At 41.1% G+C, this 15,191-nt stretch overlaps 1 protein-coding gene across 1 annotated transcript in view; it reads left to right on the top strand.

Moving 5' to 3' along the window:
- Positions 1 to 301: 301 nt before the first annotated feature.
- ctdp1 (CTD (carboxy-terminal domain, RNA polymerase II, polypeptide A) phosphatase, subunit 1) overlaps positions 302 to 15,191 on the top strand; it is a 53,948-nt gene continuing 39,058 nt past the window's right edge. Inside the window, exons 1-11 of the mRNA XM_072447726.1 lie at positions 302 to 870; positions 2,059 to 2,142; positions 3,674 to 3,767; positions 3,890 to 4,018; positions 4,921 to 5,071; positions 6,591 to 6,681; positions 7,044 to 7,210; positions 10,533 to 11,468; positions 13,147 to 13,288; positions 13,368 to 13,577; positions 13,817 to 13,970. Coding sequence (XP_072303827.1) covers positions 569 to 870; positions 2,059 to 2,142; positions 3,674 to 3,767; positions 3,890 to 4,018; positions 4,921 to 5,071; positions 6,591 to 6,681; positions 7,044 to 7,210; positions 10,533 to 11,468; positions 13,147 to 13,288; positions 13,368 to 13,577; positions 13,817 to 13,970 — 2,460 coding nt within the window. The 5' untranslated portion in view covers positions 302 to 568. The remainder of the gene's footprint in view (positions 871 to 2,058; positions 2,143 to 3,673; positions 3,768 to 3,889; positions 4,019 to 4,920; positions 5,072 to 6,590; positions 6,682 to 7,043; positions 7,211 to 10,532; positions 11,469 to 13,146; positions 13,289 to 13,367; positions 13,578 to 13,816; positions 13,971 to 15,191) is intronic.

Genomic DNA, 15,191 nt, shown 5'->3' with positions numbered 1-15,191 from the left:
TTCAGCAGTACGCAGCACGCAGCACGCAGCCGTATGAATAAACCTCAGAGACTATTGCATTTGGTCTGAACAATGGCCAGAGTGGATGAGGTGAACTCACGCGGGGAGTGAAATGGTTTATAGTTGAAGTATGAAGTATGAAGAGATATTCCACCGCAAGAGAGCAGTGTCGGGAGATCACAGCATAGAGGCCGTTGTGGAGGGAAAGCTCTCTTTGAATAGACTAAATTAGTATTCTGAATAGGTATGTTGTTGTACGTTTCTGCAGTTACTCCCTCGCTGCTCACATTTTACTTTGAAGAGCAGTTGTCCTGCAGTCCTCGCTCCTCGATGCTGCGCTCGTCACCGGAAGTGGGCCGTGTTGACGCAGTGTGGCGCTTTCCTGTTTACGGGCGGGAAGAGCGAAACACGCTCAGTGAGCTGCAGCCGAGAGCATCACATTTGTTTAAATCGCACTCAGAAACATGCCGCGCAGCTTCTACTGACGCCGTGGACACTAGGAGACCTTCTAGGACAGAGTTAGCGGGTCGTTTTCAAAGTGCTGGGTGTTTTGGAGCTGGCGGAGCAGATGGACGAGCCTCCCGCAGAGTCAGGCGGCGGTGGCGGAGGCGCTGCGGCGGAGGAGGGCCCCGTGGTGCAGGTGGCTCAGGTCTGTTTACCCCCCGGAGCTGTCCCTCTCCGCCTCCTGGAGTGGAAAGTCAAACCCGGTTCTTTCATCAACATGGACTCCGTGTTGGCCCTGGCTGTCCCGATTCCCCAGGAGAAGAAGGGCGCAGAGGGTGTCAGGCTCCCAGAGAAGAAGGTGAAGGCAGACCGTGCAGGAGTAGTGAAGGAGCTGTGCTGTCAGGTCGGACAAGTGCTTCGTCCCGGGTAAGTGAGGAGCCGAGCACACAGGGCACGATGTGGGGATCGTAGACACTATGCACATGGCACGTGTTCCTGTCCTGGCTCTGACAGTAGCTCTTAAAGCCACTGTAACCACTGCACGGAGCTAACAGCGTTAGCTTGTTTGCTAGCATCAGAATTTACATCTGTCAAGTCAATCAGAATAAACATGCTTGATTTTACTACTGCCTTCATAATAAAGCGTCGTCTCGTTTACAATAATTTAACAACCATTTGTTTCGGTGTTTTAAAATAAACATAACTACATCCTGATCTTACAAATAGTGCATATAAGAAGTAATTGCTGAAACCTTAAAGTAAAAGGACGTGAGCCCATGTCCAGCGCCGCGCCGCTTTTACCCTGAAGCGCCGTGTTTGTTTCGTGTTGTGCCGCTGGCGCGGCTGAGACAGGCGATCAGTGACACGCTGGTTGTTGTCTGGAGATTAAAGTTATGCACAGATGAAGGGAAGCTCCAAGTGAGTTTGTCCTCAAGCAGCTTCTGTTGATGTTTTTCTTATCTACAAGTAAACGTTTCCAGATCTGCCTCAAACTGACGCAAACATCCACATTTGACGAGTGAACGTGTCGACTATTGTAATATTGAAACGAGAACATTGTTGGCCACCTGTTTAGTTATAGAATATTTGATGTATGTATGTTTAATATGAACATGTAGGCCTATTTAAGTGAAGTGTTATTAAGGATGTCAAGATTATTCGGTTAATCGAGAATTGTGATTATTTTGCTCACAATATTGTTGTAAGAACCCAAATATTAATCGTGACAAATTTCGAAGCATATTTAGCCCGTTTAAAAAAAATAATTTTACATTTCAAAAAGAGATCTTTTAGTACTTTTAAATATTTCTTTATTTTGTCATTCAGAAAGTTCAGTTCTGGAATGTCGGTCACAAACCTGAGGAATAGCAAACAGCGAGAATGAAAGATAATTATAGATTTTACTGATGTTTGGTCACAGTTTCAATAATCGGGAATAATCATTAAATGGTGACGTTTTTCCTTACAATAATCATAACACTAAAATTTGATACTGTGACATCCTAAAGTTAATACATATTTTTGTGTGACTTTGACGCATCAAATGTGTGTGTTAATATGGTACGCTGTAAAACTGTAATGTCTCTGTAGTAATACTATTTTCTGTATTTTTAGTGGTGTTATTGTCAAAATAGAAGAATGCAGCCATCCTGTGGTAATGAAAGGGCTGTGTGCTGAATGTGGCCAGGACTTGACACAGTAAGTTAATACAATATTCTGTTTCTTGTGGGAATATGACTGTATATCGCTATTTATACCAGTAGATGGCGCCAAACTATAAGAAACAAAGTACGGATTATTTTCCTTTTTAAAATGTTTTTTAAACTATGACCCTAACCCATTATCTTTGGTGAGCTGAAGATAGTAAGCTGGAACCATCACTGTTTCTAGCTTTCTTTACACAATGGCATCTGCAATTATTGTATTGAGCCATATCCTTCCGCCCCACAAATAGTTCCATCCAAATTCGAACCAACATATAATCTTACATTATTATCATTAGCTTTGATGTGCTGCTATGACAGATGTAGACACATCTATGTTTTGAAATGTATCTTAAATGTTATTATAGCTGTAATTTGCAACGCCAATCAGGGTTTGGTCTATAAATGAAGAAAATTTATGTTATATTTTTTTATTTTTATTTTTCTAATATATTTCCCAACTGTAATAGTTGCAACCAAAAAACGTTTGGGATGCAGCAACTTGCATATGTGTCATATAAATGACCCATATATAATATCCAACAAAACATTATCCTAAATGAAGAATTCATGTTGTTTTGTTTACTACAACAATTCATATATATGATCTTGTCATAGGTTAAAGTTTTTTTTGACGAGTGTTAGTTAACTTAAATTGATCACTGACATTGTGAACTTTGACACTTTGATATTCTCATGTATCTTGTTTATATCACGTCACATTTATCATATGGGACACAATACTCTGTTACTGTGTTCTTCCTCATTATCTGTAAACTAGTACAAATAATCTTAAAGCTGACATCATGCCATTACATCTGACACAAATAACAGCTATTTAAACCACAGTTAAACATGCACCTATCATCTTTATATCATGTATCGAGTCATGTAACGATCTTCATGGACTAAACTAATCTTCAACATCATAATTTAAAGAAGGTTTTAATGCCTACAGAGAGGTCCTTGTACACAATATAGAATTTTGGATACTCCTAACATTGTCCATATGATTTGATATATTGTATCGATCAATAAATCAAAATGTATTTGTAGTGCACAGTTCATACAAATTAAGGTACATTACAATAATACAAGCACATTAAAATCTCAATACAATATAAATCATGTACAATTTGAATCATAAAATGTTCATTAGTAGAATCACGAAATCCAGCTTTAATTATATTACCGTAGCCTTTTTTGTAGTTTAATTTTTCGATTCAAGTATGCTTTTCAGGCATTTTCAGATTTCTGAACGCTAAGATAGATAAGGAGACACAAGAGATTAGTATAATATATGCAGTCTTATTTAATAAAGGTTTTATTTATAAAGTATCGCATCTGTTTTGGAAATTTTACTCTTGGTTTCCATATCAATCTACCATTTACCGTAACAAGTTAACATTTCCTATTGCTTACTCCCTACCTGTCTTTTGAAAGATGTTGCAGGGTCGTTTTATTGAAAAAAGCACAAACTCCTTTTTATAAATGTCATTTTCGCTGATTTACTTCAATTTTTTCAGGCTGCAGAGCTCAAACGGAAAGCAGCAAGTTCCCATCTCCACAGCAACAGTCTCCATGGTGCACAGTGTTCCTGAGTTGATGGTCAGCTCTGAGGTGAGTCATGGGATGAAGGTATCTTAAGAGCTTACACAAGAAAAGAAGGTACCTCCACTCTTCTGCTCAAATTACAATGTGTGAGTGCATGCGTGTTCATTTTAACCTTTGACCCTCAACAGCAAGCAGAGCAGCTCGGCAGAGAAGACCAGCAGAGACTCCACCGGAACAAGAAACTGGTTCTGATGGTGGATTTAGACCAGACGTTAATCCACACCACGGAACAGCACTGCCACAGAATGTCCAACAAGGTACTTTCACTGTGGACAGCAATCGTAATTCTTTTTGGATCCTGCTTATTCAAATGTTCTGGGATACAAGCTTTTATTCAGATTTTTTTAGCATGTTGCTGCAAAAAAAGGAACAACTGGCATAACATTAAAGTACTAACATGAAGTATTTACGTCAAAACACTTCTATATATTTAGATATTTGCAGATATGTACAGACGAAAACATTTACCCTCCTCAACATCATCTCACATGCAGCATCGTCCATTCTTTTTGTTGCGTTGCTATTTAATGAATTCAATTTATTTTATCTTATTTTATTAGAACATAAAACAAAAAAACAACAAAAAAACAAAAACAGCAGCAACACAACGAAAACAGAGAAAAACTCCCCCCTAAAAACCCCACAACAAAAACATTAAGCTGGACCAGGGAGAACATATGGTTAAAACAAAATTCTGAATAATTGTCCCACTTTGTCCATTCTGTATCGTCCATTCTCATTCCACATTTGTCATGTCATCATTTTAAATAGATATGGAATTATTGTTAAAAGTAAAGGAGCGCTCGCCAGTGGTGTAGGGGATAAGGCGTTGTCAACTCGTCGGAGTAGTTTCACTTCCCAGCCTCAACCGAATGTCTTTACCTGCTCTCTCCCCATGTCATACTACAGCTGTCCTGTCAAATAAAACCTTTGGGCAAAAAAGTCTTTACAAAAATGTGAATATAAATAGATGCAATGTTCAAATATGATATTGTACAGTCAAGTAGATTATTAAAGGGAAACTGAAGTGTGTTTAACAATGAAACCTTTGAAATAATGAACATTTCTGCTTCTAAAAAGGAAATAAATATAAGTAGTGTTTTGATGAAATCATGGAACATTCTCTAAGGTAACGGTGATACTGTTCTTTTTTTTTTAGGGCATTTTCCACTTCCAGCTCGGACGGGGGGAACCCATGCTCCACACCCGTCTACGTCCACACTGTAAGGAGTTCTTGGAGAAAATTGCCAAACTATATGAACTCCACGTGTTCACATTCGGGAGCCGGCTTTATGCTCACACCATTGCAGGTAAAAGGCTTGTTTTGTCTATTCTGAAGGGTCAGGGTTTCCTTTTGCCAAAATATGAGCGATTGGCTTATATTTATATTTATTTTGACTGTACATAGCCAGTTTCAGGAGTCACACAGAAGACTGTTTGCCCTTGTTCAGGACTCTTAATGCTTTGGCGATTGCACTCTTAAACTGTTATTTGAAATATACTGGCTACCAATTTTCTATCTATTGGAAATGTTGTTTATCTTCTTGCACATCCTATTTATGTCCATAAGGGGGTGGTGTTTGCTTATAAGATTGTATGCTGTTGCTGTAGTGAGGTGTGCTTTATTTAGCTATTCTCAAAAAAAATGTTTTCAAATAGCTCCATTTTGACTTTCCCTGTGTCACCATCTTTAGTCAAACTTACTAAATATTATAAGAATAAGCAAATGCAAAATGGGATCTTTAGCATATCGATGTTCTATTATTTGCAGTGTTTCCGTATTCCACACACACTCTATTCACACTGTATAATATCGAGGCAGTCCTAATCCAGCACAGCTCTGCCTCCATAGAAAGTGATAAATGTTTAATGCATTTTGAATTGGATTTTACTACTCGGCCTCCTTCTGGGAGGTCAGCTGGTTTCAGGGCAGCGCTCCAACTATTGACATTTTATTCTGTTGTGGTTTGTCGAAGCCTGTGAAAGGCATTGCCCCAACCAGTACTTCAGGTCTCCGTTTAGAATGGGCGAAGTTTGTTCTTAGAAGTTTAGGTTTTTGATGGCACCGTGCTGCGTTCATACTTTGTCAGTAATATGGGTTTCAAGCTGTGTTGAAAGAGGGCTAACACAAAAAAAATGTGAAGAACAAAGCAAATAAGTGTTGTTTTTGAGTGATTTTCTAACCTTTGCTATAGAGAAAAACAGAACAACCTTTTTCAATCTGGTTTTGAGACCTGGTTGTTTCCTAAAGCACTATGCATAATTGTCTGCTTAAGAGACTGAAAGCAAAGTGAGCATTGCTTTGATTTAATTCATGTTTTTGAGTTGGAAATAACTCTGCCATTATGCATTTGCTTGTGTCTAAAGCAACCCACTTGCATTTTTTTTTTTTAAATCCCCACCAAATGTAAAAGAACAATTAAATAAATTGATTCCAATATGTAGATGGCAGTATTCTGTGTTTCTAGAAATTAAATCATATTACCTGGTAAACATGCATGACGTAGCATTAACCAGGGAAAAATCTGTTGAGATTGATTCTTTTGTATTTTTTGGCCCATTGGCTTTATTAGACAGGACAATATAGCGTGAAATGGGGATGAGACTGGGTAAGGACATTGCAGCAAACTGTCGAGAGTCTGATTCAAACTTGCAACACTGCGGGTTGCTCATGCATATGTGCTATCCATTCGACCACCGAGCGGCACAGTACCTATTTTTCAAGGGTGATTTGGGATAACAGAACCAATAAAAAAGTTGTTTTATAAATTGCAGTACAATATCTAATAGTTAGGTAATGTATATGTCCAAATGTAACTATATTCTTAGGCTTCCTGGATCCTGAAAAGAAGCTGTTCTCTCATCGGATCCTGTCCAGAGATGAGTGTATCGATCCTTTCTCAAAGACGGGGAATCTTAGGTGAGAATGATTTTCTGTCTTCACACACTTTTGACACCAGTGACTTTTTCCTGTCAAACATACACTGAGCTCCTACACTGAAAGAGACATCACTGCTCCTGGTATTCAAACCCAGCCTCATTATCTTTTCCTGGGAGGTTATTACGGGACAGTCTGCACATTTGATCATACGAGCTGTTGCCAGCACAGAATCCCTCCAAATCATTCCTTTGCTTCTCTAACCGTTTGTACTGCGGACAATCTGTCTCTATCATCTCAGAGCACGGAAGGAGGTGTTTGTCTGCGCGGTGTGAATGGATACATCTGACATCTCTTTTAAAACATTGTAGTATAATGTGGTATGTTTCATTATCTCTGTGCAGGAATCTGTTCCCGTGTGGAGACTCAATGGTGTGTATCATTGACGACCGCGAGGATGTGTGGAAGTTTGCGCCTAACCTCATCACTGTGAAGAAATACACCTATTTCCAGGGCACAGGCGACATCAATGCCCCCCCAGGCTCACGAGACGCTCAGACCGCCAGGAAAGGTACATGCATGAACAATACACCTACATATACCCAAGCACAGGAATCAAATGAACAGCTTTTACTAGACATTTTCTTAGAAAAATGTCTTGTGCCAGGCTGACATGGTGTGGACAAAGTGTTTCTCTCATTTATCACTCACAAGCAGCTCAAAAAGTCTAGGGTTTGAGCAAGGCCAGTGTCTAACTCTGGCTTTACTCTCTGACAATCCCATAAAAGTTATTTCATAAAATAGATTAGTTGTTCTTGGCATGGACATAATTCCTTGCGTGTAATTCGTTTCTGGGGGAAAAAAAACACCAAAATGTGTAAGAAATGTATTGATTTTGTGAAGAGTAACATTTATAAAATGGTCATTTGTTTTTGTTACATGGACAGTGCATTTACACTTGGACCCATGTTTTGGTGTTATATCTTTACATTTGTGAAATAGCAATCGTATTTTAAGGGTCTGGAAATGGGATCTATGGTTTGTAACAGTTTTTATTTATATGATTGTTTAAATGCTCTGCACTGCTGTCTTGTCCAAGACTCCCTTAAAAAGAGATTGATCTCAATGGGACTTTCCTGGTTGAATAAAGGTTAAAAAAATGGAGGGCTGAAGCCATCAAGTATGACGTTTATATAAATTCAATTATATATCGACTAGGGCCAAGACCCTTGCGATACGATACGTATCCCAATACAGGGGTCACGATACGATACGTATCCCGATACTTGTATATTCCGACACAATTCCCTCATTACGATACGTATCCCGATACATTTTTGAAAAAAGGGTCTTAAAAATGTACCAAATGGGTAATGTTTTTACTCTGAATAAGAAAATGTATGAAATTTCATGTTTATCCACAAAGCACTTATTTATAAATCCATTCTGCTCTAATAACTTCATACATCCAACCAACTGATCCAAATAGAAATATAAGGAACATATTCTAGTAAAGTATTACATGTTTCTTGCCAAACAATTGGCCTGGTCTGAACATGCTGCAGCAGCATCTTCTGCACAGATCAGCTTCTGATCAGGTCCACAGCAGCACAAACAGCAGATCAAAAGTACTATTTCACCTCGTTTAAAGCCTACAGGCTGTGACTCAGTATCGATACGGAGTCCGTGACGATATATCGCCGTATCGATATTTTGAACACAGCCCTAATATCGACACCATGTACTGTAGGGCACTGATCATCCAACCTTTAGCCTGTGATTGAATAGCTTCATCATTAGAGCTTGTTGTTGGGAGTCGGCCAGTATGTCTCTGGCCCACCCATTCAAAATCACTGCCATCAATTAGCAAACACCTGCTGTTTCGGTTCATTCTACAGAATCAGAAAGGGCTTATTGCCATTGTCATTGAGTACAGTTTGCAAACATAGGAACTTGTCTCGACGTTAAGGTGCAACATAAAACGATGAATAAGAAAATAATAACCATGTCTATATAGAGTCAAATATGGAATGCATAAATTAAGAATTTACTTGTAAAATAAGGTAAATCTACACAGATATTTAGACGGTATGTACACAGATATTTACACAGAAATGTATAGATGGTCGGAAATAGTGCAGAAAGTGAACAGTGCGTGGATAGTATTGGTTGAATAATTGTTAATGTGGCGTTATGAGGTGTTAAGTGTTCATGAGTCCAACGGCAGAGAGAAAAAAAACTTCTTATGGCAGGAGTTTCTGGTCCGGATGGACTGTAGCCTCCTGTCTGAGGGGAGTGGCCTTCTGCCTGAGGGGAGTGGCTCATATAGTCCATGTCCAGGGTGAGAAGGGTCGGCTGTGATACGACCTGCACGTCCCAGAGCCCTGGAGACGTACAGGTCCTGCAAATTTTGAAGTCTGTAGCTTCTCAGCAGAGCGCAGTATGCGCTGTAGTCTCTGTTTGTCCCTGGCTGTGGCTCCAGCGTACCACACGGTCATGGAGGAGGTGAGGATGGACTATGGTGTAGAACTACACCATAATCTCCAATGGCAGCTTGGCTTTAGGAAGTACATTCTCTGCTGGGCCTTCTTGATGAGGGAGCTGATGGTGGGCTCCCACTTGAGGTCCTGGGTGATGGTGGTGCAGAGGAAGCGGAAGGAGTCTACAGTGGTGATGGGGGAGTCTGCGATAGTGAGGGGCGGCTGGGGGGCTGTGACTTTCCTGAAGTCCACGATTATCTCCACTGTCTTCTGGGTGTTGAACTCCAGGTTGTTACCCCTGCACCAGGACACCAGCCGGTCCACCTCCCTCCTGTAGGCAAACTCATCCTCGTCTGAGATGAGCCCGATGAGGGTGGTGTCATCCGCAAACTTGATCAGTTTGACGGAGTCGTGGCTGGAGGTGCAGCAGTTTGTGTAGAGGGAGAAGAGCAGAGGAGACAGTACACAGCCCTGTGGAGTTTCTGTGCTGAAAATCCATGTTTCTGAGACATTCTTCCCCAGCTGCACGCACTGCCTCCGATCAGTCAGGAAGTCAGTGATCCACCTGCAGGTGGAGTCAGGCACGTTGAGCTGGGAGCATGTAAACAGCGGCCAGAATGAAAGAGGCAAATTCACGTGGAGAGTAGTATGGTTTGCTGTTAATGAAAATATATTCCAAAGCAGGAGAGCAGTGTTTGGAGACCAGAGTCACATCTGAAGATCAGGCATTGTTAATTTTAAAATAGACTCCTCAACCTGGTGTTCTGTAGCAGCGTTTCCAGACACAACTCAAATTACTGTTATTTCAAGAGTTCCTTTTAGATTTAGGCAGTGATCAGAGCAGGAACCAGCATTTAAGTCTTATTATACCAGGGCATTTTATGTCATTTGGCGTAATTTTCTCTTTCAGCGAATTGTACGACTGAATAGGCGACTCTGCTTGTTGTGGTTTGGAATACTAACAGATCTTTTTCAAATGACCAACAAGACACTGTAACATTATTAAAAAGATGTTAACGATGGCAACAGCAGGTTTCAGATGAATCTCCTTTTAAATGTTCTGGCATCCGACGTATCTTATCCCGCATGAACCCTGCCTTGCCCCAAACATTAGGTTGGTCATAACAATTATGCTCTTGGGTATTTTTTACTGAACTATTGACTTTTTCTATTGTCAGTAGGCTGCATGTCAAATACAGGAAATGTGCTGTGTAATTTCACTCTAAACATTGAGCGTAAAGGTATGTTGATCAACCTGATTGACAGAATAATTCCCCGTAATGCGCAACTATTTTTGCAAGATAATCAACATAATTAAACCATAAAAGATGCACACACTAACTACCCTGACCCCAGCACACAATTTGTCAACCTAATGATTTAAACTGAAACACGTCTTCTTTCTCGTCTCAGGAGCGAAGTTAAGTCGTCTGGCCGAGAGCGCCGAAGCGTCAGGACCAGCCGATGAACAAAACAACGGCCTCAGCAAAAGGACAAAGGAACACAGCGCGGAAGATTCTGCAGGTTCCAATCAGGGAAAATCCGCAAACGAACAAACGCATCCCTCTCGCGCGGGAGGAGATAAATCCGCTCAGGGTAAAGGCTCCGAAATGGAGACTGTGGTAAGCAGCGCAACCGAAAATGAGGAAGACGACAAAAGGACACTTGTTTCGCAAAACGCCAACACCAACTCGTCCGCACCCGACCACAAAACTAACAATCTGGATTTTGACCTTTCCAGCGACAGCGATAGTGACTCATTATCAGACAAACCTACCAAAACGGACAGCGACGGTGAAAGCAAGGCGACAAAAGACAGGAAATCTAAACTGGAAGGGGAAGAGTCCGTGAAAGAAGACGAGACTAAAGCAGGGACCTGTCCGGAAGACGCGCAACTTCCGGACACGAGCCTCGGTAACGGCTGCTCGGAAAAACAAGAACCCGAAACGGAATCTCAAAATAGCGAACAGTCGGGCGTCACGACAGGGGAGGAGATTTTGGACCACAACATGGAGGACGAGGAGGAAGATCCTGACGGGGACGATCACCTTATTTATCTGGAGGAGGTGCTTGACAGGATCCACGCGGAGTACTTTGCCCGCTACGACCGCTACCTGAAAAAGGAAGTCCCAGAGACGCCGGACATTCGGAAGATCGCACCGGAGCTGAAAAGCAAAGCGTTGGAAGGTACGACGGTGGTGTTCAGTGGGCTGTACCCGACCAATTATCCAATGGAAAGGACAAGGGAGTTTTACCATGCCAGAGCACTAGGGGCGAACATCAGCAAGAACCTCATCCTCAATGTTCAGGATCCAAACCGGACAACGCATCTCATAGCAGCTCGAGCAGGTATGTAATGGCCAGAGTCAATTTTACTGTCTGACTTCTAGTTAAAAAAATGGCTACCACTAACTGTCGCGATACGTTTTTCTCTCTTATCAAATTGTGTAACACTAAATTACGTTGAGCAGACACAGAGGGAAAAAATTGAGATATAGCAATACTGAATATTTTTCCATGATCTCAATAATGATTTTCTAACAAAACATCAGGAATATGCTAAAATGTGCCTGTAAATGTCGTGTTTGAGGTTGAACCATTGCACAAAACACGAATGGACCATTAAATGTATCACTAAAGTGCTCAAAATATCACTTTATACCTTTGTTTGTGAGATTTCAGTTGATATATCTGTCCCTCTCGAAGCTCATTTTATTAATTTTAATTATAGACAATATAGTCGATATTCTAATTTTGCAGATCCACAACCACAATTGCATGTTTCCAATTTGTGTTATCAATAATATATAAAGTTATAACTTACTCAGATATGGCAATTGCTTACTGTATGTTAGTTTCCATTCACCCACTATAATAATAATTCAAACTACTTTAGACTAAGGACGTAAAAATAACCATCAAGTATAAACAATATCCATGCATGAGAAAACTCGGACCACCAGCATCACGAGCCAGTGCACAGCTCTTACACCCGAGACTAATGAGCGGAGGGATTCAGATTGGTGTCATTGAGCTGGACATCAATAAGCGTTGTTCAAGCAGAAAGACTACTCTCAGCGGACTGGCCCAAACAAAACAAAAATGATCAGTTCCAAAGACCATCCACACTGATTTTCCAGCATTTGTAGGTTTCAGCTTCCTGTTTTATGCAGGATTTTGAGACTTCTCCCCATTCAAAAGATATGATGTTTTGTTTTAGATGGTTAATCGCTATGGTAACGGCTCTTTCTCATCCTTCTGAAACCCATGGATAAGAAGCATTGATTCAGCAAACATCCACAGCCTTCGATGTTCTTGATTTTAACCTTTCCCATCATAGGGCAGTGTAAATAACATCTTGATAAAAGTTTGCTCCAGCTACACTGATGTTAGGCTACGTATCGTGTGGTTTATGTCTTTCTTTTTAAATGCATGATTTCCAGCCCACATCCCTGTACTTTGTTGCAGTTATTTCAAAAATTAAGTCTGAGTGATACATGCATGGTTCTAAAATGTCAGACATTTTTCCAAATGAAAAACCTGTAAATGACAATCTGCAGCTTGTCACAGTGAAATGTCCCTATGAAGAGGCGGAGCTTTTCAGTTCTACAGTTTGCATTGGAGGTTAATGGACCTGTTTCTATTATCAAGCCGTTTTAGATCAATATTGCAGTTATTATGACTTATGTTATAGTTCAATACCAACTGCCTGGAGAAAAAGCACATTTTGCTCTTTTTAAAATGCAGCCTAATAATTATTGACAGAACAGCTTTTTGGTGACTATTTGTATTAACCACCCATCTGCGTGGCTCAAACGGTAGAGATGGAGAATGAAAGAGCTAAATGGAGCTATCTTTGTTAGTGTTTTAGCTGTGCTCTCAAAACTCCTGTACTTTGGTGTTTTTGGTATTTAATCAAGTCTGGTTAAGTGCTGCCAATGACTTGCAGACACCGTGAAAGCCGAGAAAACGATAAACTAGAATCAAATCTTAGTATTTTTGTTTGAAGTTGTTGCTTGTCTGCCAGGCACAGAGAAGGTCCGGCAGGCACAGGCATGTAAACACCTCCATGTTGTGAACCCCGACTGGCTGTGGAGCTGTCTGGAGCGCTGGGAAAGAGTGGAGGAGCAACTGTATCCCCTGAAGGAAGACTTCTCCAGGGCACCACGGTAATGACGGCTCTAACTAATTGTAATAGATCACTTCATACAACGAAATGAACTCACAACTATGCTTTTCTCACAACAGGAGCAGTAGTCCGGCCGCATTCGCAGACGCACAGGGCTCAGTTACGCAGTCAGTTTTTCAGCCCTTCCCTGTCCAGGCCAGAGCTTCACTCCCGCCCCCGGAGGTCCGCACCTACGACCCGGTTACAGGGAAACTCATCCGTAGGGGTCCTCCACCGGGTCGGCCTTCACCCTTCCTCCAAAACTCACCGTCTGACCCTTCTAGTCTCAGGTACAGAAAAGCTAAATCAGGTGAAGCAACAGTTTTTCGGATGTGCAGCGTATGATCAGTGTTATTTCTGAATTTTGGAACGGATAAACTGTAACATAAGCTATTACTTTTGGATTAGTGGCAGCATACAATTTCTATAGAATAAATCATGCATTTTTGCTTTTGGGAGACTCTTTTTTTTATTTATTTTTTTACATAATTATTTGGATTACTCACAAGTTTGTCAATGTGGTTCTCAGGGGAAGTCCACAGAATCAAGCAGAAGACGCCGCAGGACTGAGCCCAGACGATGAGCAGCCAGGGCCGTCTCGTCGGGATCGGCAACCGAGCATGTCTGAAACGATGCCTCTGTACACAATGTGCAAGGAGGACCTGGACAGCATGGACAGAGAGGTGAGCAGCATTTAACTTCTCTATTCCACTTTTGACTCCTGGTGTAGTGAATAGAACATCCAGTAGGTAAAGGCAAGCCCCTGGATGTTTTTGTTCCTCTGCCTTGTTAAAAAGGAAAGTGGAGCGAGAAAAGTACCACATTTATAGTTGTAGTCTCTTGATATAATTGGTTAAATAACTACAGTTGCCAATACTTTCGCGCCAGGAAAACAGGACAGCTACCCTACTCCAATTTAAACCGTGTTTTCAACTTTTGTGCATGTAAAACCCGGGAACTGCAATGGAGTTATCTTGAGTAGAATCTCCAGATCCCATAAACATATCTGTATCTGTGACATGCCAGATCCCCACAACATGTCCAATCACACTCGGAGCAGACTTGGAGAGGCATTCAGCTGCACAAAGAAACAGCCAGGGAAATATTAGACACGCCCCCCCCCACAGCTGTTTATCAGAAGGAAAGGCTTTGTGGGCTGTTCACACAAGCTCCCACTTCGGACAGTGTATGAAACAAGAAAGGTTTCAACAATATCAAAACATTATCTTGTAATCTTGCTCAATGAGTGTGCTAAAATGTGTACCATGCAGTTAAGTGTACGGTAATTGCACAGAGTTGCCACCAGTGTGATTGGCCACGCTCGAGCGGACTCTTTTTGACCAAGGGAAAGCATTTTGTCTGCTGTACAAAGTCAGCTGAATGGTGAATGTAAGTAACTGTAGCTGCAAGCTGAAGGAGTCGTGCAAATTTTATCCCGCCAAAATGACTGACCTAGAAAAACTGCCAAAGCCAAAAGCAATTTAGCACTTCACTCTTATTACTGCTAAAGCTTCAAGGTGGCAGAAATGTACTTGGAGGGATCTTTTGAGATGCTTATGCTAATGTACCTGCATCACGTGGGTTTGCGTGTACAGCGATTATTGACAAAATGATCGACAGTCTAATCTTGTGGGGATTTGCTGAAAACGGCCATTTTGTCAGTGTATTATTGAAAACAGGACATGAGAACAAACATATATTTATTTATTGGTCAACATAATTTATATATTTGAACATTTAAGCTAATACAACAGTTTTGTAATTAGATGTAACACATACCGTATGATTCAAACGTAATTAGTTCGTTTCTCCTTATAGCAGTGGTCCCCAAACTTTTTGACTCGAGGGCCACATTGGGTTCTAAAATTTGGCCGAGGGGCCGGGCCAGGAAAATATGGTGTGTT

This window comes from Eucyclogobius newberryi, unplaced genomic scaffold, assembly GCF_026437365.1.
Source record: "Eucyclogobius newberryi isolate DKJ021-1_F unplaced genomic scaffold, fEucNew1.0.hap1 SCAF_16, whole genome shotgun sequence".
NCBI classification, from domain to species: domain Eukaryota; kingdom Metazoa; phylum Chordata; class Actinopteri; order Gobiiformes; family Gobiidae; genus Eucyclogobius; species Eucyclogobius newberryi.
The sequence above is the reverse complement of the archived record's forward strand: the minus strand, read 5'-3'. Positions and strand labels throughout refer to the sequence as shown.